This window comes from Tiliqua scincoides, chromosome 2 (assembly GCF_035046505.1).
Source record: "Tiliqua scincoides isolate rTilSci1 chromosome 2, rTilSci1.hap2, whole genome shotgun sequence".
In the NCBI taxonomy this organism is placed as follows: Eukaryota; Metazoa; Chordata; class Lepidosauria; order Squamata; family Scincidae; genus Tiliqua; species Tiliqua scincoides.
The window spans coordinates 210,947,248-210,972,391 of NC_089822.1; the positions used below are offsets into that span (position 1 = coordinate 210,947,248).

The 25,144-nt window shown below is 40.4% G+C and overlaps 2 protein-coding genes across 2 annotated transcripts in view; one reads left to right on the forward strand and one right to left on the reverse strand.

The window, feature by feature from the left end:
- CENPP (centromere protein P) overlaps positions 1-25,144 on the reverse strand; it is a 207,088-nt gene that overhangs the window by 105,826 nt on the left and 76,118 nt on the right. The window lies entirely within an intron of this gene.
- On the forward strand, positions 385-24,146 carry ASPN (asporin). Its single transcript, XM_066615757.1, has 8 exons — positions 385-409; positions 6,803-7,086; positions 10,117-10,229; positions 13,418-13,631; positions 17,988-18,098; positions 20,642-20,735; positions 23,080-23,218; positions 23,892-24,146. The coding sequence occupies exons 2-8, from the start codon at positions 6,822-6,824 to the stop codon at positions 24,087-24,089; spliced, it is 1,134 nt and encodes a 377-aa protein (XP_066471854.1). The 5' UTR covers positions 385-409; positions 6,803-6,821; the 3' UTR covers positions 24,090-24,146.

Consider the following 25,144-nt stretch of genomic DNA (forward strand, 5'->3'; position numbering starts at 1 on the left):
TATTTTTATAAGGTATGTGCTTGCATATCAGAAATGAACTTGAATGAACCATATGGGACTTGCATTGGCTTTGTTCCATTCATTATTAGGCTTCACATTTAACCACATCTTTTGCTTAGACGTCTAGAGTTAAGCTAGAAGTTTTGGCTGCGATACAAGGAGTGATGAAAAACACGTGAGTAGTAACAAGTTTTCTTAGCACCATTCTTCAGTACTAAGATGGACTAATCTACAGAAGCAGTTTATTCAAGTATCATCCAGCATGCCAGGAGGAGCAGGAACTTTTAAGTGATCCCCTTTTGATTATTTACTGTTCATTTTGCAGACTTGAATCTAAATAATAAGAAACTGGAAATACATTTCTCAGGTGGAATATATATATTTTAGAAGGACTTGACAAACTTACAAGGTAAGGTTTTTAAAATAACTTTGTATACCATGAAAACATTACAAAATTAGAATTGTTTATAATTCTAAATTGTTAATAATTCAGTTATCAATGTAATTATTACCTATTATTCAGAATGTTAAAACATCAGAAGACTATGCACTATAGTTAAAATGCCTGTATTGTCAAGCATATGAATAAGAAAGGATCAAGATTTATTTCCTTTTGGACTCATTTTGAAGACAGAAAAATAATATCATCCTTTCCAGTTGTATGAATTTTAATTGTATTTTTATTTAGCCATATTTCCAAGAATACTCAAGCCAAAGAATCACTTCAAATTCTATCTCAGAGTAAAACAAGATTTTAAAATAGAAAAGAACATACAGTTCACTGCCCATCAAAAGTTCACATAAACATGGAAGCAGTATAAAGGGCATCTTTGGTTATGTTTTGAACTAATAGTTAATTTCCTCCCAGGACAAAAACAAGTCTCTGTGTTTTTAAACAATTCTTGAACTTCCAAGGTTATGGAATGTCTTTCTAATAGCAGTTAACAATTCTGTAAACCTACTCACCTTTGTTTACTAGAAACATGCTATTTTATCAGACAGCATAAGCACACACACAAAAATTCCTTTTCTTTGGAAGAAAGTAGTTATATATCATCTCTTCAGAATACCACTTTTCTTTCAGATTTTGTGCAGAGGAATGAATGAAAGTTGCTAGCGAACAGATACAAGAATTTCACATGCCTGTCCAAGGAAACCAGGCCACAAGGGAACAAGTATTTTCTTGTTTACCAATTTAAATCCCTTCAAAAACATGTTGTGGGTACAGTATTTCAGACTAGTGATAACAGGGCTTTTCAAATATGTCTCTTCACGGTTTGGAATGCTCTTCACCTTAAGACTTTCCACTGTTAGCACTGTTATGAAAGTGACACTTACTGCAGTATTCTGTTGGTCACTAGACATTTGGTCACTAGGCAAATGAATTGTGCTTACTAAAAGTATTATACACAATCTAATGAACTGTTTTTAGATTTTGAAGAATCGGTTGTTTTAATATCACTGAGACACCTTCAGTCCTGGTGCATCATTTTGTTTGCAACTTAAATACTGTGTAGCATATGGATTGCTTTTAAGGTAATGCCAAGTACTGAACTGCAATCCATTTGCCATGATAGCTAACATTTTAAACACTGTATACAAGGAACAGAACTGTTGTATTAAATGTTAATGTGGAAAAAGTGCATGTGTTCTAATCCCAGTTGAATAATTTTATTTTAAAATGTCATGTTCTAATATGATTAACTTGACAGCAAGATTATCATCTTGGGAAAGTCATTTAAACAATTTCTCAGATTTTCCATGTATTAAATTTCACTTGCTTTCATAAAAGTTTCACTGTGATTTTTAGTTTGCACATATAAAGTTGTGGCTTGATGAATGGTTTCTAACCCTAATACACACATGCTTTTATAGAAAGAGCAAATAAAAGGAGTGGTATTAGCTGGCACATGTTAAGCAGAAAAGACATTTAGGCCTCTATTTTATATTGCATTCATGCTGGAAGCAAAACAAGCCCAATGTCTCAGATCAACTTAACCCAATGCTCTGATGTTGAATTAGAGAAGAAACAACATACTTCTGACCAGATTGGCTACATGAGCCAAAGTTTTTTTCCCACCTCTAAAATTATGGTTTCCTGTGAAAAGCAAAATTCTCAGAAAGTTTTAATTCATAGGACCAATGGGCTTAATAAGGATACTTTTCCTACTGTAAAGACAGTACATCTACTTATATCAACAGAACATTTTAATTGCTTGCAGAATTTTTTTCCTAACATAAATACTGAGAAATTAGGTGACAGTTTGAGCATTATTTAACACACCAACTACTTGGTTCAGAAACCACCTTGATGTCTTTGAATACATGGCTGCCATTTAGGAACTCTTAAGGTTTACCAAATGTGGAGTCAGGACCATGCAAAGATTACATATTTAAACATACTATATATCTCAGGCATTTCAAAGGCATATAAAATAAAGTAAGGCATGGATGCAAACACATGTAACATACTGATACATTCATCCCAGAGCCATGACTGCTTGCAGTTCCCTGTTGAACATATACTTAGTGGCAAACCTGAGTTTGCAACTTCGGTTTGTGTGAAATGGTCTTAAGGTGGGTGAAAACATATAAATGGTTTTGAGGAAAATATTGGGCAGTGTCAGCAGAGGCTATGGAAATTTGCAAAAGATTCAAGTTCTTTCAAGCATAGGTGCATGTCTACATGTTAAATCTTCTTAGCTCACTGACCCCTCAAAGGCCATTAAAAAAGAACTGAGTTATAATAACCATGTAGTGCAGACTATGACATCTTTCCTGGAAAAAACCTTCAGTAACTTCATGATAAAACAGAAGCCTGGGAACATTTTCAGGCAGGCAGTCTATTGGAGGGACAGTTTACAATCTGCTTGGTTAGCTATTTGTACTGCAACTCTGCTCCACAGTGAAAAGGGAAATTCAAAGGAAAGTGTATAGGTCAAAGTGTTTGTTTTATGTAATCTACAGAAGGTTTTTCTTTGGCAGTACAAATCAGAATACAATATCCCGCAAACTCTCTTTGGAGAGATTCCTTTGGAGGGGGAGGAGAAACAGAATTGTAGACTGGATACATATGCTTAAATGTCCCACCTCTGGTCCAAATGTCTGGTCCATAAGCGCTTATACCACAAGAAATCTTTTAGTCTTTAAAGTGTTGCAAAACTCTTTGTTGTTTTAGCATAGATGATGTTACTATGAATACTGAACAACAAGATGGTAGTTCTCTTGAATGAGTTGATTCCAAGTGATGCAGTGTAACTTGGAGCACACCCTTAGAGGGGCAAAATTGACACAGCTCAGGAAGAAATGTTGAGGAGTTTCACTGGCTCACTTCCTAAATTCCCTCCTCTTTGTGGTTTTCACTCTACTGGCTCAGCGAGAACTATGGACTTCACTGCACATTTCAATGCTGTCAAGCAATGACACACTCTCATTTCTGTTCAAAGGACACCTATAAGCATTGCTGAGATCTGAACAAATGTCAGAAGCTATAAAACACTGCTTCCAATATTTATTTTTGAAGCACATGCCCATGTTTCCAGATACTTGGAAATGAAACATAGGAAAGGTAACTAACCTCTTTCTCAGATAAGGTAGTCTTCTGGATTTTCCTCTAAGAAACACATTACGTTTTCTTTCTTAGGTCTGCCTGCCTATGAACATGCCTATGAATATATGCATACTTATATTCTTAAAAAACAACCCTGGAAACAGCACTAGGGCACCAATCCAAATAACTGAGAGCAGTATGTTATTTTCTGTTATTGATTATATACAGTGCCATCTATATACAGGTGGAGCCTATTTATCCGTGTTAGTTCCGTTCCGTGACTTGGCAAGATTAACAAAAACTGCATTGTGCTAAATTCCATAGAGTAAAGCAAATATACCGCAGCCTGACACTTGGGGCTGGAAGGAAACTAAGGCAGCTGTTATAAATCCCCTCCACTCCACTCCCTCGCCTCCTTCTCCTCAGTCGGCCCTCCCATTGCGAGTTGTCATGTTCACAGGTGGGATGCTGAGCTTTTAAGAGCCCAGTCCTATGCATTTCTACAAGCCCATTCCAGTCAATGGGGCTTACTCCCAGGAAAGTGAGGAGAGGATTGTAGCCTAAATCTCATGCTTTGCTTGCTGGGAAGACTTGCTTGTGTCAGCTGGAGCAGGATTGCCTGCACCATGGGGGGGGGGGGGAAATTCGCTAAACACTCCCTGGGTTTTTTAAAGCAATCCCCTCTATTACTAGCACCCCTACCCCTGTGTGTGTGTGTGTGTGTGTGTGTGTGTGTGTGTGTGTGTGTGTGTGTGTGTGTGTGTGTGAGAGAGAGAGAGAGAGAGAGAGAGAGAGAGAGAGAGAGAGCTCCACCTCACTGCACTGCATGTTCTGGCTACAGAGGTTTTCTGCCCTCCTTCCCCTCTTCAGCCTCTCTGCTGCTTCAGGGGCTCCAGGAGTCTTACTGTTCCTTCCCAAGGGGAACCTCTTCCAGGGCTCCAGGACTATTTCCCTGCCTGGGTGAGGCAGAGCCTTTTTGCAGTGTTTTGGACTGACTGAGTTTGGGAACTCAGGCAACCTTTCCCCCTAATACCCAATCCCACAGTGCTCAAATGCTATAAAAAGTGAGATCACATGCCCCCTCTTTACAATAGAAACATCTGATGCTTCTTATGGGCTTGCTTGTTCACCTTGCTGCAAGTGTGGGTGTTAGGACCAGGATTGTGGAACAGTGAAAGTATGGTACAGATTGTATCCAGTTAGTCACGCCAGGGTTTTTATTTTACTATCCATTCAGTCACTTCCCACTGAATTCAGGAAGTCATCTTCTATTTCTGTTAGTAAACCTATGGCTTTTTAATGATATGTCTATAATACTAGAAAATTCAGTATAACCTCCATTATTGTTACCCAATAGTTTATCAGTGGTGTAGCTAAGGCACCTGACACCCGGTGCACAAAAATTTTAAACTTGCCCTGAGTCTCAGAACACGTTCCCAAGCCTCAGGTCACATGCGGGAGTGCCTTTCTAAGGCCAACAAGAGGTCTGCTGAGGCCCAGGGAGGTCACATGCATCTCTTGGAGGTCTCTTGGAGATCTTAGAAAGGCACCTCCCCATGTGAACCTGAGGCCTGGAACCCAGGATCGTGTACCCGGCAGGTACCTCCTAGCTACGCTAGTGGTATATATCCATCCAGGTTACCTACCAATAAGACTATTAAATTGGGCCCATATAGCAAAGTTTTATATCAGCTATAAGGCAATGTAAGGACATTGGAGGAGAGTCATAAATCATTTACAAATCCCTGCATATTGTATAACTTCACAGACTGAAGTTCACTGCCTCCATTATTTATTTTCTTTCTGTTGCTATGCTATAATACGTATCATTAATTCACAAATACATCTAAAGCCATGCGTTACAATTTCTGCCTTTAATTTCCCTTTAATTTCATTCTTCATCACTGCAAGACCTGTACACAAAGGATGGGAGGAAGGAGGAAAACTGCATATGTCCTTTCAGATTTCACCTTTCTGAAGAGCCTCTGCCTCTGACACACCCAGGTCTACATTGCCTAGATTCATTTGTGGAAGATGGGGAGGCTACTGGAGAGATGACTACGTCCTCACAGGAGGGAGACTGAGAGCCCAATCCTGTGGTCGGCGGCACGGCTCTGTACTGCTGGCCACAATTGCAAACGTGCTGCAAGTCATGTTTGCGGGGCTCACCGCCGGGCTCCCGCCGGTACTAACCCAGCGCCGGCCAGTGCTGGGCTAGCGCCGGGCGGTGGCCCAAGTTCCGCGGCTTGGTGGTCTTCCAGACCGCCAGGCTGCGGAATGGGAGGCGGGGGCATGGACGGGGGTGTGGGGGAGGCGTTTGGGGGAGGGAGGAGGCAGGCAGGGCAGGTGGGAGGCGTGCCAGGGGAGCAGGCGGGAGGAGGATCCGCAGAGCTGAGCTCCGCAGGGTCCAGGGCGCTCGTGGAGGGCTGCACGTCCTACACGAGTGCCTTTACTCATTTACCCATTGTGGGACTGCCTACCTTACTTGGGTGAAGGGAACAAATGTCCCCTTCTCCCAAGGAGCCTCCCACGGTAGCGCGGGAGGTGCAGGATTCGGCAGCAGCCCTTTTGTCTAGGAGATAGGAACTACTACAAGCTTCCTTAAATCTGTCTGGCAGAGAGGAACTGCAACAAGCTTCCAGCTCTCTTCAATGGCCCAAGTTCTGCTTTCAGCATCAACAAGTTCAGTTAAAGTTCTTACTGAGAGTATATAGCTTGAACCCATCATACTCTTAGGGAGCAATCCTATCCTACGCTGGAACAGGCAAGCCAAGAGGCTTGCGCTGTATCTAGTACAGGGTAGGGGCCCGAAGTGGCTTTGCCCTTTACCCCTGGGTAAGGCACCCTGGCCCATAAGGGTCTCCTCGGACTTGCGCCACCTCCTGAGGTGATACAAGTCCGAGAAGAGCATAGCGGCTTGAAGCTGCTCTGAGCTCACCAGGAATGGGGGCACCAGTGCCACCTCCCCCTACCCACCTGCACAAACATGCAGCTCAGGATTGCACTGTTATTTTCATAACTACATAGTTTTAAGAAGAACAGAGAGTTCCACAAACAAAGTTATATACCAAAAAAACAAACAAGGACATATAAGCAGATAGCAAACCACCAAACTAGCCCTCCAAAAATGAATAAAAATTACAGTCTGAACAGACAAGTATATGAAGCAACTTACCTATTTTTTTTATAGTAAGCGAAGTTACACTGAAGGTATTTTCCATTCTGCATTTGCTAAATTATATTTTATTCTAGGAGTGTGTGCTTTGAAGACATGAAGGAATATATGCTCTTACTCCTCTTGGCCTTGTGCTCTGCTAAGCCTTTCATAAACCCTTCATACTTCACATTCAAGAACATGATGCTCATGGATATGGAAGAACTAGATGATGATGATGACGATGATGATGACGACCATGGCAAGGATGATGATAATTCTCTTTTTCCAAGTAGGGCACCCATAATACCCTTTGATATATTTCCAGTATGCCCTTTCGGATGTCAATGCTACTTAAGAGTTGTCCACTGCTCTGATTTGGGTAAGGCTAAAATCTTTCCTGATTTTCACTGAAATTATATTTGCATTGTATATAACATTCATTACTCATATTCACTTATTTATTTTATATAACTGCTTGTTTTCCTGATGGGTACCCAAAGTGTCTTATGAACAGACTAATACACATCTATAAAATAAAAAACTCTAAAGTACAAAATAAATATTATGTACATATAAAAGTTAAAAATAGCCAGCAGCCATCAATCACAAACACATGAGCACATAAAGTACAAGAATCAATAAATAATAAAAGAAGCATAAAAGCATCAGGCATCAGACACGAAAGTCACCATGCTAAAATCAGAAGTCTTGTTGAAAGGACTTGTGCTTACACTTGTGAGATGACAATATCCAGTGATGTTTTTTCTCCATTATCTCTGACACTTGGAAGTGCACTTGCATAGGAAGACATTTGATTCAAATCCATTCAGCAAGAGCCCCACCAGATCAAGCCCAAAGCCCATCCAGTCCAGTTTCCTGTATTCATCAGATGCCTCAGAGAGCATGCAAGTCAAAAAGATACCTGCATCCCGTGCACCTGGCATTCTGAGGTAGCCTACTTAGGACTCAATCCTATCCAAATTTCCAGTGCTAATGCAAACATGCCAATGGGGTATGTGCTGCATCCTGCAGTGGGGAGGCAGTCATGGAGGCTTCCTCAAGGTAAGGGAACAAACGTACCCTTCTCAGGGCTGCATTGTGGCCGCATCAGTGCTGGAAAGTTGGATAGGATTGGGCCCTCAGTCATTGTTAAATGATTACTATGTTAATTACAATTTGTTAACTATGACTGTATATTTCAACAGCTGCCCCCCAGCAAAACCTTAGAGTTCCTTAGACTCTTCAAACAAACACAAGCCAAGGGGCTAGAAATAATTGGTTTATGCTGGTTACTTCCTTTTCTGTCCCAGCCAGAATTCTGGGTTTCCCTTACCCAGGGAATCAGCATAAAACCCTTTACAAGTATTTAAACAAGCAGTTTAGTCAGTCTCTTTATAAATAATGAATAAAATTCATAATATTAGACTAGAAACTCATATTCATAAAATATTTCAAAACCAAAACAAACCAGGATTACAGGTAGCCAACCTTTCTGGCAATGCAGTAAGGAAACGCAGTAGGCAATCCTAGCCTCACTTTCCTTGGAGCGAGCCCCTTTGAAAAAAGTGGGGCTTACTTCTAACTAACAAATAGGATTGGGCTCTCAGTGTGCAGCTCAATGGGTCTTAGCCTAAGACACATCTGAAAGCCCGAAATGTGACTTCCCTGTCTTTCTAAACTTGTCATGTCACCTATGCCAGCATTCTTCCATAGGAGTACTACTCCTACAAAATAAGCAACATGACAGAGCTATTCAGTTGAATTTACCATAACTCCTGGAATAACTATGGAGAGGGGGAAAAAAACAAATTACAAAGGACAATCAGGGCTCAAAGGAAAAGGTTCTTCTTAACTAAATGCTAACTTTGCCCTTAGACTGATTTCAGGACTACTTTAATCTTCTCTTCTCTCTTGTCATTCAAATAAACAAGACCTGATTACTGCAAACATTATGGAGTTTTTACTGACAGTTGTTTTGACTGTTTTATTGACTGTCATGAATTCAAAAAAGTAAACTCCTACTCTGGCATACCTGAGTTTCCCCCATTTTTGCTTGCGCAAAAAGGATAAGCAAAATGCATGTGCTAAAGTCCCATTCCTCAGCCCTGCAGTTCTCAAATTGTTGACTGTGGCATCTTGGGGCACCACTGCAAACTCACAAGCTCACCACAGGTTATTTAAAATTTCCAAAGGAAACACAGGGATGGAACTGTAGGGGCGCCATGAAAAGAATTACAGACGGAATAGAGAACAATTGGAAACCTCTGCCTCAACCCATATGCTAATGCTACTATAATGCTAATACAACACAATAAATAAAGACATTACCATTTCACAAGCTCTATGGAGCTCCACAAAACCTGATCTGACCCTTAGGGAGGCAGAGCCAGGCTGGGGTTGGGACGCCCTCCCATGGGAGGAGGAAACACCAAGCAAGTCCGGCCCTGCCTCATGGAGTTGGAGGGATAATTCCATGTTGTTCAGAATTCCCTCCTTCCTCTTCCAGAGAACTGAGTCATTATTTTTGTTACTTCAATGTATGACAATTTATTACACAAGTTTTGACATAGTGCGTTTTCAGGTATGGCTATGGTATTCCTGGATGTCCTTCCTAGAGGGGTCAGTATGGCCTCTGTGAACTTTTTGGTGTTAGATGAATACCTGACTCTGAAAGTGGAAGAAACTGAACTAATAATCCTGTGTTAATGTTAACACAGTTGCCAATGTTGACCAGAAATAATCTCAGTGGCACAGTTCAGCAGCCATTGAAATACTGCTAAAGTTACTGATGGCCGACTCCAGCTGGTCACCATTGTTTCTCTCTCTAAAATGTGTCAGGTAGTGGTCCTACATTGTTGTAGCATCATTTTCTTGTGCTCTGTAGGGGGGGGGGAAGGTCAAGTGGCAAGAGCAGAGCATCAGGAACATTATCAGTGCTTCAACCACAATCAGTGCTGACCACAAATGCAGAGCTAGAAAGTCTTCTGCTTGTGCAATCTCATGCTTATGCAAGAGGGGAAGTGGTTTTTGGCAATTTCTCCTTCCCTCTCCAGTCCCCTGCATTCTCCTAAAATCTGCCCGTGAGTCCTACAAAAAACCAGGGAAAGGGGAATCACTGAAAATTGTATTCTCCTCCCTGAGCAAGTACTGGATAGTGCAAACAGAAGATGAGGTCTGGATACAGTCCAAGCAAAATAAGAAAAAGCCCTGCTAGAAGCACCAACACTCTCAAAAAAAGCAGATGAGTAAAAAAAATTGCAGGCTGGTAAATCTTGTGGACGTAATCCTAAGTCTATAGCCATATGTCCTAATTGCTGATTCTGAAACAAATACATAAAATAATATGAAGATTTTAGATTAATGGTTGGTGATGCATATTTATGTTTTCATAATTATTCCTAATATACAGGTTTGACTTCCATTCCAAGGAATATTCCTCCTGATACTCGCATGATAGACCTTCAAAACAACAAAATTAAGGAGGTCAAGGAAAATGATCTTAAAGGACTTGCATCACTTTATGTAAGTTTACTTTCCAACTGTGAATCCAAAGACTATTATAATATATCATACTTGAAGCTGAAATACTGGCTCAGCATGCAGTAGCTTTAAAAGCCAGCAAATATAAAGTTTATAAGAAATCAGTTATTACTTGATCTAAGTCTTACAGAATACCTCTGCATGCACAACAACATTCCAAGTTGATTAATAAACTGCAGATTATTTCAGATTAACCTACGAGAGAAAAACAAATTTCAGTAAGGAACAGATTTCGGGTGGGCAACAGGAAGAGGGAATTGTCAAAGTCACACTTCCTTCCCGCTTCGGTAAGATGAGTCAGGGCCCAATCTTATACAGTGCGCACCGGCTTACCGCCAGAGTACACTGTTGCAAATGTGCGGTAAGGCACATCTGCAGCCCTTAGCGCCTGTCCAGTACTGACTGGTGCCGGGCTGATGCCAGTGGGCCGCTGCTGCTCTGCCGCTCCAAAGTCGTGCAGACTGCCAGGTTGTGGAGAGGTAGGTGGGGGCATGGGAGGAGGTGGGGGGATGTGTTCTGGGGTGGGGGGAGCATTCTGGCATGCCATGGGAGGGAGCGGGGTAGGAGGGAGGTGACTTCATTCCACTGGATCCCATTTTGGACTGCCAGCCCGACACAAAGGCTCTTGATTCTATGCTGACCATTAGGTCACCATAGAATACAGTAGCCCCACAAAGGGGCTACTCGCCTTACCCGGGGGAAGGGAACAAAAGTTTCCTTCTCCTGAGGAGCTGTTGGTACTGCCCGGTTAGTGCTCAGGATGCAGTGGCAGCCATTTTTGACGCCACTGCAGCCCTGGGCCCCAGGCAGCTCAGGATTGGGCTGTCAGACAGTGCAAGAAGGTGGCAGCTGCTCCTTGCACAAGTTGCAGATTGAACCATGCTATTTGCAGTCTAATTACCTAATGACCAAATCTGCTCAGAACAAATTAATTTTGTCTCTCGAAAATATATAAAAGTCTTCATATGCCAAAATATCAGGTAAGTAAATGAAATATCATACTTTCCAAGAACTTGGATTACAAATGAATCAGTAGCCAGGTGAATCTTCACTGACAGAAAGATCTTATATAACAAAATAATTTTGTTTAATGTATCAGACAAATTATAAAAAGTTACAAAAGTTCAGTACTATTTTATAACTAGAACTGTAATATTGGCTACTAGCAAATATTTAAGCAATGCATAGCTATTCAATTCAATGCCTTATCCAATGACAGACCTGCTTTGAATTTCTCATAATTTATACTGGATGTATTATAGTAGCAAAACAATCTAATCAAACATAAAAACAAAAAAGTGTATTATTTTTACTTGAATTACACAGTTAGTTATGTATGATACAGAGCAGCCTTTAACATGCTTGGCAAACAAGTTAGCTTCCAGTTCATATTCAGCTAGCTCATATGCTTTTGGATATTCTACAGGACAGTTTGGTATTCTTTGTGTCCTCCTGTGCTTTCTGTTTTCTTTTGAAAGAGCTGCCAAATGACTGTTGGACATCAAAAGGATTAAAAACGAAGAACTGCAGCAACATTTTTCTAGCTTATTCAGTTGCTTAGACGTAAGAAATGAAAGTTACGAGTCCCAAGCTCTCTTTTTCTTCTAGCAAAAGTGTGGGGCTCTAAAAGGTCGCAATATTTGCTTAATCACTAAGCTAATGAGGTGAATGTCAATAAGTTAGCACAGCTATTTTCAACCAATGTGCTGTGGCAGATTAGTGTGTCACAAATAATCTGCAGGAGTGCCACAGGAGTTTGGGGGAAAGGTCATTTGTACTAGGGAAAAGGCAGGAGGGTAACGTCCCTGGCAGTGTGGTGGGCTGTGTCAATTTTCAAAAAAACTGTTGGTGCACCTTGACAATTTTCATGCTTTGTTAGTGTGCCATGAGATGAAAAAGGTTGACAATCACTGAGCTAGCATAACTCAGTCTCCAAGATAGGATAGAAAAGATATTTATGACTTCAATTGTAAGAGGTACGATAGCAGAACAGAATTTCTGCTGTTGTAAGTGGCCATACGGTGGCCATTTTGAAACCACCACCATAAATGGTGGTGATCTTGGCGGCCCACTGCCATTCACAGTTACTCATGGCAGCACAAGTAAGCTGGCACAGGAAAGGCAGGGAGGAATAGGGCAGTGTCTGGGTGGACAGGAGGTGAAACGGGGAGGAAGGATGGATCCCAAAGATACCAGTGTGTCCTAGGATCTCCTTTCCGTTTTCCTTATTCTCCTCAGTTCTGTGCCAGCTGTCTGAAGGGAGACCCATTCAGACAGCTGAGTCTTGCTACAGAGTAAGGGACCACATCATGAGGAGAGCTTCACAACTGTCCTTCACTACAGGATGCAGTGGGCACACCATAGATGTGGCTACATCAGCCAGAGGATTAGTTAGGATTTGGCTGATAAAAAATGAGCCCAGTGAGTATTCAAAGAGCACCTGATGCTTCAGAACTGCTGAAGCTAAGTTAAAGATCAGCCTTTGGATGAGATGTGGTTGGAAGCCCCAAACCCATTTGGGAATATAATCAGGATAATAAGCATAATACATAAAGAATACTGTTAAAAGTACAAGGAAGTAGTAAAAGTCACTTGCATTGCTAAAAGCAAAGAGTACATAACTGCCCCCTTCAAGTCATATTGGCACCCTCCCCAATACTAGCTCTTTCCATTATGAATTTCCCTTCTGATCCTAAATACGGCCATCAGACAGCACTACCAATCTTCAAAGCAGAACTTGCTTTGTGCCAATGAATGATTGAAAGAAATCAAAATATGGCCATTGTTCTCTCCAGTGCAATTTCCAGGTTAAATCTTAGCAACTGAAGCTGTACTTATCTCATGCTCACTTACTTGGGAGCCAGCACAACTGAACACAGGACTTGTGTTTTGAGAAAAATGTGCACAGGTTTGGGCTGTTCAAAAACTATCAACTGTTAGTTACAATTCCCATTCTGAAATCATCACTTTCCTTCTTTCCTTGTTCCTTTGAATTCTAAAATCATTCATATAACCATTTGATATTGGTGCTTGGTGATATGTAAAATATGTAGTTTTACTTAGCGTTTGTTAAATTTAATGCAAAAAATGGACTAGAGATGCAATTTTAAAAATATAATATCTTAAGCAGATCCATTTTTTCTAACTTCATCTTTTTACATTTTGCCTAGGCGCTTGCCTTAAACAACAACAAAATAACCAAGATCCACCCTAATGCCTTTCAATCAACAAAGAAGCTGCGGCGTCTCTATTTGTCCCACAATCATTTAACTGAGATCCCAGCAAATCTGCCAAAAGATTTAGCTGAGATAAGAATTCACGATAATAAGGTTAAAAAGATACACAAAAATGCTTTTAAAGGAATGAAAGCTTTACATGTTTTAGGTAAGTGCACTATTTATATCAAGGTGTTGCATAACACCAGGAAGAAAGTACACTGAAGTATTTACATCAGCCATCAGCTACATCAGCAGGGGTGCCACTTCCAAGCATTATGCTAGTCACTGATAGAAGTGAGACAGAACAATATGCTTACTGTGTGATTGGGGACTGCACATTTGTTATTTGAAAATGTAAACAGCTACAGTAAGGGAGGGCACTAGGGTGAAAGTCTTTTGTTGTCTTGTGTGCTCCCTGAGGCATCTGAGGAGGCCACTGAGAGATACAGGAAGCAGATGGGCCTTTGGCCTGATCCAGTGGGGCTCTTAGGTTCTTTTGACACAGATCTGATCTGTAGCGGGGGGGGGGGGAAGAGCTTTAACCCTTGCCCGCCATTATGCTCCAATTTGAGATTGTGCCCAGAGCATGGGCAAAGGATTAAGAATGGGCTCCCACAAATCCACTCAACAGGGACAGTATGCCTACTCCTCTGTTGAGCAGGACATGCAGAACCAGACAGATCCTCTCTGTCAAAATCTCATTTCCATTGCCATTTTTGAGAAGGCATAGAAGAACCATTCTCAGCAACATCTGAGACTCTTTCCTCTGTTTCTCACTTTCTTCTATACAACAGCACATATCAGAGAAGACCTATCTTTTTCTTAACCCTCCTGAACATGCCAGAGGATTCATTGGACTGGAGATGTTGCTAGAAAACACAAATAACGACTGGCTAGTAGGAGCCCTCCTTTCTCTGCTCATTCCTAGTCAAGACTGGGGCACGGTGTTGCTTCTACTTACATTTTTTAAAAATCAAAAACATGCAGGTCCCAATCATAAAATAGACATGTCATCTAGTTAGGCTTTAAGATGAACAGGAAAACTCAGAATTCAGAGCAATAATGCTTGGTAGGTAGCAAGCACAGACCAGATGCAGGCAATCAGGGTCAGGAGTATGAGATTTTACTACCAGAGATTATAATGACTGTGTGATTGAGAATTTACCAGTTATTTTCAAGACATCTCAGTGCTTCCATTCTTTCATCAGAAAACCATCATGCTCCAGAATCAAAACAAAGATCTAACAAAAAGTTGCAGCTTCACTGAACCTTCAAATGCTTATAATAACTTCATGTTGCTGTGTATGAACACTTTAGTTTGAAAAGCTCTGCACAGCTTTTAAAAGGAACTTCAACAACTTTTTTTTTTACAATTTCTATTTTCTCTATGAAGATTATGTGGAAGATTAGAACTGTTTCTGTAGAGTTGGACACATGTACTATGCAGATTTTGGCATGCAGTCAACATGGCTCTTTCTGCTGCTATCAACCAAGACCAGAGTGCAGAGTCTGAACTTTATTAAGTAAAACATTAATCAGTAAATGGGTCATTCCCTAAGCGTCATTGTCTACTCCAGTGTTAATCCCAGAGAAAAGAACATCCAGTACAGATGTGGACAAGCTGGTAACAACTGAGAGCCATATCCTATCCAATTTTCCAGCGCTGGTGCTGCTGTGCCAATGCAGCATGCACTGCATCCTGCAGCAGGGGAACAGTCATGGAGGCCTCCTCTAGGTAAGGGAACATGTTCCCTTTCCCCAGGGCTGCATTGCTGTTGCACCGCACTGGTAAATTGGGTAGGATTGGGCCCTAAGGCAGCTCTGGCCCCTTTTAGTTTGAAGAACATTCCAAAATGCTAGGAAAGTTCAACCTTAAAAAACAGGTAAAAAATAAATCCCCCTCAACTATGAGAGTAATTTAGGGTGCAATCCTAACTTGTGCTGGAACAGGCAAGCCAGGAAGCTTGCACTGCATCCAGCACAGGACTGTGGCCAGCAGCAGCTTAACCAGAGGCAAGAGGAAACTTTTCCCCTTACCCCTGGGTAAGGACTGCTGGCGCCTATGGGTCTCCTCAAACTTGCGCCACTTCCTGAGATGGCACAAGTCCGAGGAGAGCGGAGTGGCTTAAAGCCGCTCTTCCTGGGGATGGGGGTTGGAATCCGGCATAACTGCTGGATTCCAGCCCCGCGTTCCACTCCCTGCCCACCCCCCGGGGCTGCCTATCGCCCTCCCTCCCCCAGGAACGCCTCCTCCTCCTCACCCTCCATACCTACCTTTTGTCCTTGCATCGGCTCTTCCGAGCCAACGCGAGGAGATGGGGGGAAGCTGGTGCGGAGGCTTCCATCAGCCTCCGCAGGCCAGCGCTTCTTAGAGCGCTGGCCTGGCTTCCTCCGGAAGAGGCACAAATGTGCTTTACGGCACGTTTGTAACCCTCCCAGGTCAGCCCAAGGGACTTGGGCCGGCACAGGCACAGTTAGGATTGCGCCCTAAATCTTCTAAAAGCGATTGTAAATCACATGCATTTTCAGCCTTTTAGCTCTCCTCTACAAAAAGAGTTGTACTATATTGCATTAAGTTCGGAACTGACTCAGCAGTGTACAAGAACATAGTGCACCAAAAGCTCTGTGAAGTGCAAGTTGAACACTACAAGCATGAAATGATCAAGAACACACACATGTGTGCATGCATTAAAGAGGTTCTGATTTTAAAATAAATGTCTAGCTGCATAGCCCATTTGAACTACCTACCTACTACCAACATGCATTTCAGAACCCTCTTTTGTATGAATGACACAGAGAATTAACACTAGTACTAAAACCAACTTTTCACTATTAGAACACAGGTACTGTATTCAAAAGTGCAGTAGCACAACCAATGCTGTCAGCTGTGAGAATTCCAGACAACTAGACTAAAATGACAGTGGTTAGTTACAAAACACTGGCGTCGCTATCATTATGAATGGGAGAGGATCTCTAAATAGGGATGCTGTAGAAGTCAGTACTGAACAGGAGGTTGTACTAGATGACCTCTAAGGTTACTTCCAACATTCTGTAAAAAGGAAAGAAAGAAAAATGCAAATACCACTAATTGCATCATCTTGTTTGCTTTCTTACTTGTTTTGTTCAAACTCAAATTTGCAGAAGGGGTGTAGGGGAGAAGGGAGATGTACAGTGAGTCATGCAATTATTTAGGCTGTATCTGCTATCTTTGGAATGTAACTCAGTAGTGAGTCTATTTTTCTCTAGCAACACTTCTAACACAGATTCCCTAATCCCTGCTGCCTACCTCTTAGCTTCCAGCGTACCCTGCAAAGATAAAACACAAAAGTTGTTCTTAGGATTGAGAGAAAACAAACTCACTGAGAGCTCATCACTTGCTCACTGGAATCAACTGCTGCTTGTTCACTGATCATACAGACTCAAGTCTTACAGACTGAGTCATCATTCAGTCTCTCTCCCTAGTTTGAACTACATATTAGGTCTTGTATCACCTTGGCTCTTTGCATGTGCAAGTGGCTAGACTTTCCTTTCCACATGGTTGTCAGATATTGGAATAATCTTCCTAAGTGCTGCTAAGATGCAGTTCATTTTATGTCACAGGGGATATCAGTTGGGGAGGTGGAGAAAGTAATGTTTTAGATAACTTAGCAAGACATTTAGAAAATGGTATGAGACAACTCTTAATCCACCCCCTGCATTCAAGCCTGATTATGGTAGTGGTAGTGGTAGTGAGCAAGGAACTGGCTTTTACTGTCTAGTTTTCTTTTTAGTCTGTTTGAGAGAGCAGTTTGTCAGTGAATTTCTAAAATAAGAAGTATAGAGTCTCAAATCTGTTGATGTAAAGCTGATGGACACCATATTCCACCCCCCCCCCCAACCTGAAAGATGTTCTCCCTAATCACAGCCATATGAAGTCTGGTTGTAATTATTCAATGATGAGAGGTACTCTGTACATAGCCAGAGGTTATGACTTCACATTTCTATGGCTGAGCCATGGCTTTGAAAATGTTAAGCTCTGAAGGGCCCTGGCCCAAATTAAACCCATCATCCTTGTTAATGCAGCTGAAATAATTAGTTCTTTCATTTTTGGGAAATGTTTAGTTTTTGAAAGGCCAGATGAACCTTTTGAAAGAATAGCATGCAGCTAGGAAAAGGAGTTCCCCGACAATTTAGAGCCCTGGATGTAGCTGTGGCTTTTAGTAAGAGCTAAATGCTTTCCTTAAAAAAAAGAAAAACCTCATGAACTTAAAAATTTATGTCATTTGCTATGGTTTAATTTCTAAATGAGAAGTGGTGGAGGTCAATGCTATTTGGGAATCACTGTTATATCTTCTCATATAGGTTATTCCTGCTATCTAATATAGCAGTTGATATAGTTGATGTTTCTTAATGGGGAAACCATGGCACTCTGCACACGTTTACCCCCTTTATTAGTGATATAAAAGTCCTGATGTGGGGGGGGGGAGCTTAAACACCAGTAGTCACCAACTACAACTCTTAATAAAGTGCTTTCTTTTGACAGAGATGAGTGCAAATCCTCTTGATAATGGAGGCATAGAACCTGGGGCCTTTGAAGGTGTAACAGTCTATCATATTAGAATTGCAGAAGCAAAACTAACCTCTGTCCCTAAAGGTATGATGCCTTTCATTTTTAAATCAAGTGCACTGATTGATTTAGCAATAATATGTTGCTATTTACATTGTTTTCTAATTGTTAGATTGATATTATGCTGGTTATTTATGCTATGCTGGTTGCATTAAAAAACGTTGTGGTGCTGTACTAGTTAGCAAAATTTAATAACTTCTCTTTCCCAAAATGAAGTATAATGGATAAGGTGAGATCCTCGGGTCTGAGCAACTTTCTTAAAAAGAGCCATTGGTGCTGCAAGATATTAGCAAGGGAACATTCTCAGGTACAGGAATTATGAATTCTTGGGGTCTTCTTACAAGAAAGGAGCTGCTTTCCAAGACAATGGGGAGGGTCTTTGCACTCCTTAATGTGTTGAGTCTGATGCAGGAGGCACCAGGGTTCTGGGATCAATGACACACATTCACTACATAGACAAATGGCCATGAAGAATACTATCGCAAATGGAAAACCTAGGAATTCACTGTACACCATCGTTCATTTCTAGTCAACAGAACAGGCATTTCAGGGAACAACTTGAACACATTCAGAGTCTTTACATATAAAGAAAAAGTAATTCCAAACTAGATGTTAGTTATAAAAACGTAATAAGATTCAAGCAATAGCGACATGCTGCCAGGTCCATTTTTGGCAGATGTTTTCCTTTTGATTCTTTATTTAGGAGGCAAATATCCTTTGATCATTTACTATAAGATCTTAAAATGAGCTAGTGGGTGATCCTCTTGATTTGCAACTCCAGATCAAAAATCCTGGAGATTGTAAAGCCACAGAATCCAACCTAAAGAGATGGGTACATACTCATTTCAACAAGCCAAAGCATGCCCATATCTATGTTGGATTATGATCTAATGTAGAACTTCATATTTAAACTTACTATGCTTCTCCACGTGCTCAAGTTTGAGAAGAATTACATTCCTAGGAGAAACATTGGTAAAATGACCTGAAAAGATATTAACCTCCTTCTTATTAAAAAGTAAGACTAATGGCTACTGAAGAAAGTATTGACTTTGCCTATTGAATTTTCCAACTCAGAACTAGCAAAGCACATTAAAAGCTACAGCAGAAAACTGCAAGAACTGGAATGCTAATAAGAGTAGGAGAAGAAACTGTTCTTTGGTATTTTTATACTGCGTGTTCCTGGATCAAATAGCAATGGAGATTTAATATTTTCTTAAGCCACAATGGAAACCAGAAACATGCTTGAGGCTGTGGCACAGCACAGAAAGCAGATAAATGAGTATCGTAAACAGTAAGTTTTGGGAATCTAGAAGTACTAAATGTTTTCCATAACTTAAAATGACAAAAATTGAAGCATACCACAGGGAGGAAAAACATACAGTATTCTGGCTATTTGTTAAGTATAGTGGCCAACTATTCTGGTGGCTATTTAGATTTAACTTGGACAACAATTCTGCAGATCAGCATGAAAAGAGCATAAGGATACTATTATGCTTACGTTTTTCCATAGACTATGCGGTCATAACATCCTTGAAAATTATAAACGCGTAACTGCTACATCCTTTAGAAATATTATACATGCGGCGAAGATAATAACTTATTTTTGATAGAAAAAAGGCACGCGCACCAACAGTTGAAAAATTGCAGAGAACTTCTAATCCTGTCATATACCCTTTAAGAAGCAGCAGAGCAATATGAAAACCTAAAGAAGCTACATACAGTTTTTTGAGATATCACATGTACTGTGGTCCCTTCTTATCCCACAGAGCAGTCTCTGGCACTGGTCGTTTCCAGGTTGCACTGAAGTTCACAACCCCCTCCTTGGACCTGACACATCCAATGGAAGCATTTAGAAATGCTTCTGCGATGTATTCTGGGCACTCAGGTCAAGGGAAGGGGCTGCGGGCCTCAGTGCAACCTGGAAGTGGCTTCAGGCAGCGCCAGAGACTACCCTGCAGCCAGCAGCTCGAATAAAAAAAAGAACACAATTTTTTAAAGGTAGGGAACACAACATTTTAAAAATGTTTTTAAAGCAGACTTGACCATCCGCTGATTTTGGCAATCACAAGGGGGTTCAGAAATGGAACCCTGGCAGATGTTACTGTATAATTCCTGTGAAAGCAAACTGGAAGTAAACCGGAAGTTGCGGTTGCAAACTGGAAGTTGCTTCCAGTAGTTTCCCCAAGGCATTCTGAGGCCTGTGGAAGCCACTGGAATGAGTTGTGGGCCTGGCGCAATCTGGAAGCAGCCTCTGGTGGCTCCTAGTAAGGCTTTGCAGTGCAGCAGGGAGCATCAGTTTGCAACCCAGTTCACATTGGTTTGTGTCCCACAGTTTAAGAAACGCTGCCCTAGACAATAATATGACATTCAACATTTGGTAATCTTTCTTCAGGCGGTGTTAAATTCATTATCCTTAGGAATGGGGTGACGAGAAGTTCAAGTAAGCAAACAAGTCTACAAATAAACACAGAAAACAATTCCCACTTTTAATTCCGACACATCTAATCATACTATTTAAATATACATCTTAAACTGAGTATCTGTGAATCATCTGAAGCATTTCTTTCTAGAGTTGCCATCTAGTCTACTGGAACTTCACCTAGATGATAACAAGATTTCTGCAGTAGAGCTTGAGGATTTTATTCGATATAAAAATCTTCAAAGGTAAAACTTACCATAGAAAATTATTTCAGAACATTTGAGATTATGTCACTGTTTTGTGGTGCTGTAAAGAAATGAAGCAGCAGCTAAATATCAGAAAACATGCTTTGCATACAGGAGATTGAGTGTTCAATCTCCAGGATCCTTAAATAGGGGAGGTCAAGACTCCTGGAGATCAAAACAAAAATGGGACACCTGAGGGGGAAAAAGCATGTTGAAAAATAGATACCTGTAGCTGGAAGTTGTCAAGTTCAGAAGACAGTATCCTGGGTTGCTGTTCTTAAGGAGACAGTTCTACTTGTTTAGGGAAAGGAATGATGTGAGGAATATTGACAGTGGGCACAATTCGGAGGGTTACAGAGCAGGTTCACAGAGTGCAACAAGGGCTGCTATGTGAAAGAAACAAGTCAAGAGACATATCCACATTTCCAAATTCTTCAGTCTCGGCCAGAATTATCAGTTGACAGAACATCTCAGGCATATATGGGATGGGCTAACAGTTCAGATTTCTTCTGCATGTGTAATGTTGCAAAAAATAAGGCAACTGACTGAAAAGCTAGCAAGAATGCTCATTTTTTAAAAAAGAGAATTACAAGGGATGAATGAGCTAGGGGAGAAGGTGGCTATCTATAGGGGGGGAAACACTGCGAAGCCATTGGAAAAGAGAAATGCAGTCCTTTCCTAAAATGCTCTTGGATGTTTTGACCTGTCAGAATGACTGTCTGACATCTTTCTATTTTAGACTTTGGACCAGATGGCCAATAAAATCCATTCCACAGTTATGATCAGCTGCTGCTCAAATTTTATGCAAGATTCAAGTTGGAAATGTATTCCAACTTATTGCTATTGTCTGTTGTTATTTAGCAACAGGTTAAAGAACATTGACGAAGACTGAATACAGCCAAAACGTAGAGGCACTGAAGAGGGATAAAGAGGGACAGTTCACCTCCGGGGTGAAGAGGGACAGTTACTCTCTCCCTGCTAAATATAAGAGGTGCATCAACAGAAAAAGTGCCTCTTTACCCAGTTAGCATTTCATATTCGTATATAAAACCAATAGATTAAAAACGTAATTCGTCTCTGAAAGGCAGCGCCTCCTTTGGTAAAATTATGTTCTCTCCTCCTCTGCTGGAATCACTATACTAGAAAAAGACTACTGTCATTCTTGTATTCAGCATCCAAAAATGACAGAGAAGTCACATTATACAAGCACAAACTTCATTTCACTCTTGAACTCTATAAATGAGGTCAGGGAGGAAGATTTCCTTTCGGTTATCATAACTGAAATATTCAGCAGTACTTAACTATTCAAGCCATGAGGAATACAGGAAGCTGTGTTGCTTCATCTTGGTCAAATATTATCTGCATTGACCGGCATGTTTCAAACCTGGATCTTTTTCCCAGTCCTATCTAGAGGAGCCAGGGATTAAGTTCAGGATATTCAAATGATTCATACTTGAATCCAGTGTGCCTCCCTAAACTGGGAGAAAAAGCCGTGCTTGAGGAGCAAGAGAAGCATACATAATTTTGGACGTCTTATTAAGTTACAGGGCTATAAAGTGAAACAATCAATGTTCAGGAATTCCCTAAGTATGGAGCAGGACTCCAGTGGGAGTTTTCAGTATCCAATGGTACCCTGAAAGGAAGGAGAGCAAGCTCCTGGCTGCAGTAAGCCTCCTGGCTGCTGTAAGCCTCAGATCAAAGATGCAGTGATATAAGATGACTGAAGAAACTAAGAAAGAAGGGGCGCAATCCTAATCCCTTATGTCAGTGCTTTCCAGCACTGGCATAGCGGTGCCAATGGGACATGTGCTGCATCCTGCAGTTGGGTGTCACTCACGGAGGCCTCCTCAAAGTAAGGGAATGTTTGTTCCCTTATCTCGGAGCTTCATTGCCCTTATGTCAGTGCTGGAAAGCACTGAAATAAGGGGGTAGGATTGCACCCAAGGTGTGTTTGGGAGCTGGTAGGCTGTGAAAGACAAGGTGAAACGGGAGAAAGACTTGAAAGGATGCTGTATCTTTTGCACTTTTTTTTTTGCCCTCTGTGATAAGGAACAGTCTGAAGAAACTGTCTTTTTATTTATTTTGCTATGTAAACCATTCCATGAACTTTGCTGTTGAAAAACAACTATAAATCTTAATAAACAAATATTTAATACTATCATTAACATGTGTTTTCCAAATACAGGAGGCCTCCCATATCTGTGGATCCATTATCTAATTATTAGTGGATGTGTGGATTCAGGCCAACTTCCATGGGGTGGGAGGTGTCCCCTGCAGATACAAGAGCACACCTGTACTATTATAAAGCACAGTGTCATAGCTATTTAAATTTCTTTATTTCTAGGTTGGGGCTGGGAAGCAACAGAATCAAAGACATAGAAAATGGAACTTTTGCTAGTTTGCCGAATGTACGAGAAATACATCTAGAAAAAAACAAACTTAAAAGAGTTCCTTCTGGGCTCTCCGATCTAAAGTATCTGCAAGTAAGTCAAAATTTAGGAGACAATTTAATTTTGTATTCAACTTATTGTATGCGCTGTTTATGAAATGTGATTACATTATAAACATATTTAGATGTGTTCTTTTAAACCTATTTTCCAGCATGCACCCAATAAAGCATGAAATCAAATACACATGCAGGGAGGGAGTCAAAGTATAGAAAGCATGTGCTGGGGTGGTCCCAACCATAAGGAAAATACGTTAAGGCCCTGTGCAGGCAAGTTGCCTGATCACCTAAACACACTTAAGTAATCTGGAGTGTCCTGCAGGTTTGCAAACTCCTCACTCTTCCCCTTTCAGAGCTATGGTTAGTGCTACATTTGCATCTGTATGTTTTTAATTGCTGTCAGTTTGGCAATATAACTTTTCCTGAATTGGACCTAAACTACACTCCAAATAAGCTTTAGAATTATGAATCTAATTTTTAGTGAAAATTTTTACATTTCACCATTTGAAAAGAGCATATAAAAAATTAAGATGAAACTGAATATTTTTCAGTGCAACTGTATGAACTTTGTATGCAGAACTTAAAGGGACAGAAAAATCTTTCAGATTTTCAAACAAAGAGGCACTGCTTTATCATTCTTCAATTGCACTGCATACATTTTATTTTTATTAATCAAAGGGTGGTTTTATTTTCCTGTTGCCTTCCTACAGGTTGTCTTCCTCCATTCCAACAGTATTTCAAAAGTAGGAGTGAATGATTTTTGTCCAACAGGAGGAAGACTGAAGAAGACGTTATATAGTGGTATTAGCTTATTCAACAATCCTGTAAAATATTGGGATATCCAACCTGAAACATTTCGCTGTATATTGAACAGAAACAGTGTGCAGATTGGAAATTATGGAAAATAAAATTGCATATTCAGAAGAGAAGTGTTAAAACCAGCAGTATAATACTTGAAATCTGTTTAAGATGGACAATTTCATCCCATCCATTTGCTTAACAAAATCCTTAATTATTCAATAAATTGTAAATTAGTATCATAATGAAAAGTACTTTGCTTTATTCAATCAAATTTACAACTCATATAAGTGAAGCAAACTTGTTAGAATAAAAAGGTTTCCTGAACACTAAACTGGAAGCTATTCATTCATTGTTTCCTATCACTGATGACCAAAGTATCTATATTATAGACTGTGGGTTTTTTTAGTAGAAATTTAATACAAAGGTTTAAAACAACCTTTTTCTTGTTAAACCAATTGTTTTTGTATTGCAAAGTCTTCAGGTATCAGATTTAAACCAAAAATTGTGAACCTTTAAATCAAGAAAAGTAAGCTAAACTGGCTAAAAACAAACTTTGAAAAGGTACTGTACTATTAATTTGATGGTCTAACACACCTACTCACACTAGAGAATAGTTAACTCAGTATAAAAAACTGAAAGGCAATGTTGATACTATACACTTAACAGCCTCAAAGCCTTTAGTATTTATTCAAGTAGTTTTCCCCTAAAACTGCATTATTTTGGTAACAAAAATGTATGTATACCGAATATAGCTATGTAGTAATACTATAAGGATCTTTAAGGAAGAATTATTATGTTCTCTGCAGGCCAGTACACATATGTCATTTTGTTATATACTGTAAAAAATAATTTTTAATTGACAGTTTGGACAAAATAAAAAGATCTGGAACCGAGTACTCTGTTGCTACCAGGAAAACCTTATGCATATAGGGATTCTGTACATGTGCAGGATTCCTCTGCTCATTAAGGAAAAAGAAGCCTTTCCAGGCATGGAACTATGTGTGTATATTAGAGTTATTAGGTTGTGGCTGTCATATACTGACCTCATTCCATGTTATTCCATGTTATTGTTTAAGTACTGTACCATTTCTTAATTCAACATGTAAACACAAACTATATTTGGTCATGATTACTTAAATAAATCAAATAATTAAATGACAGT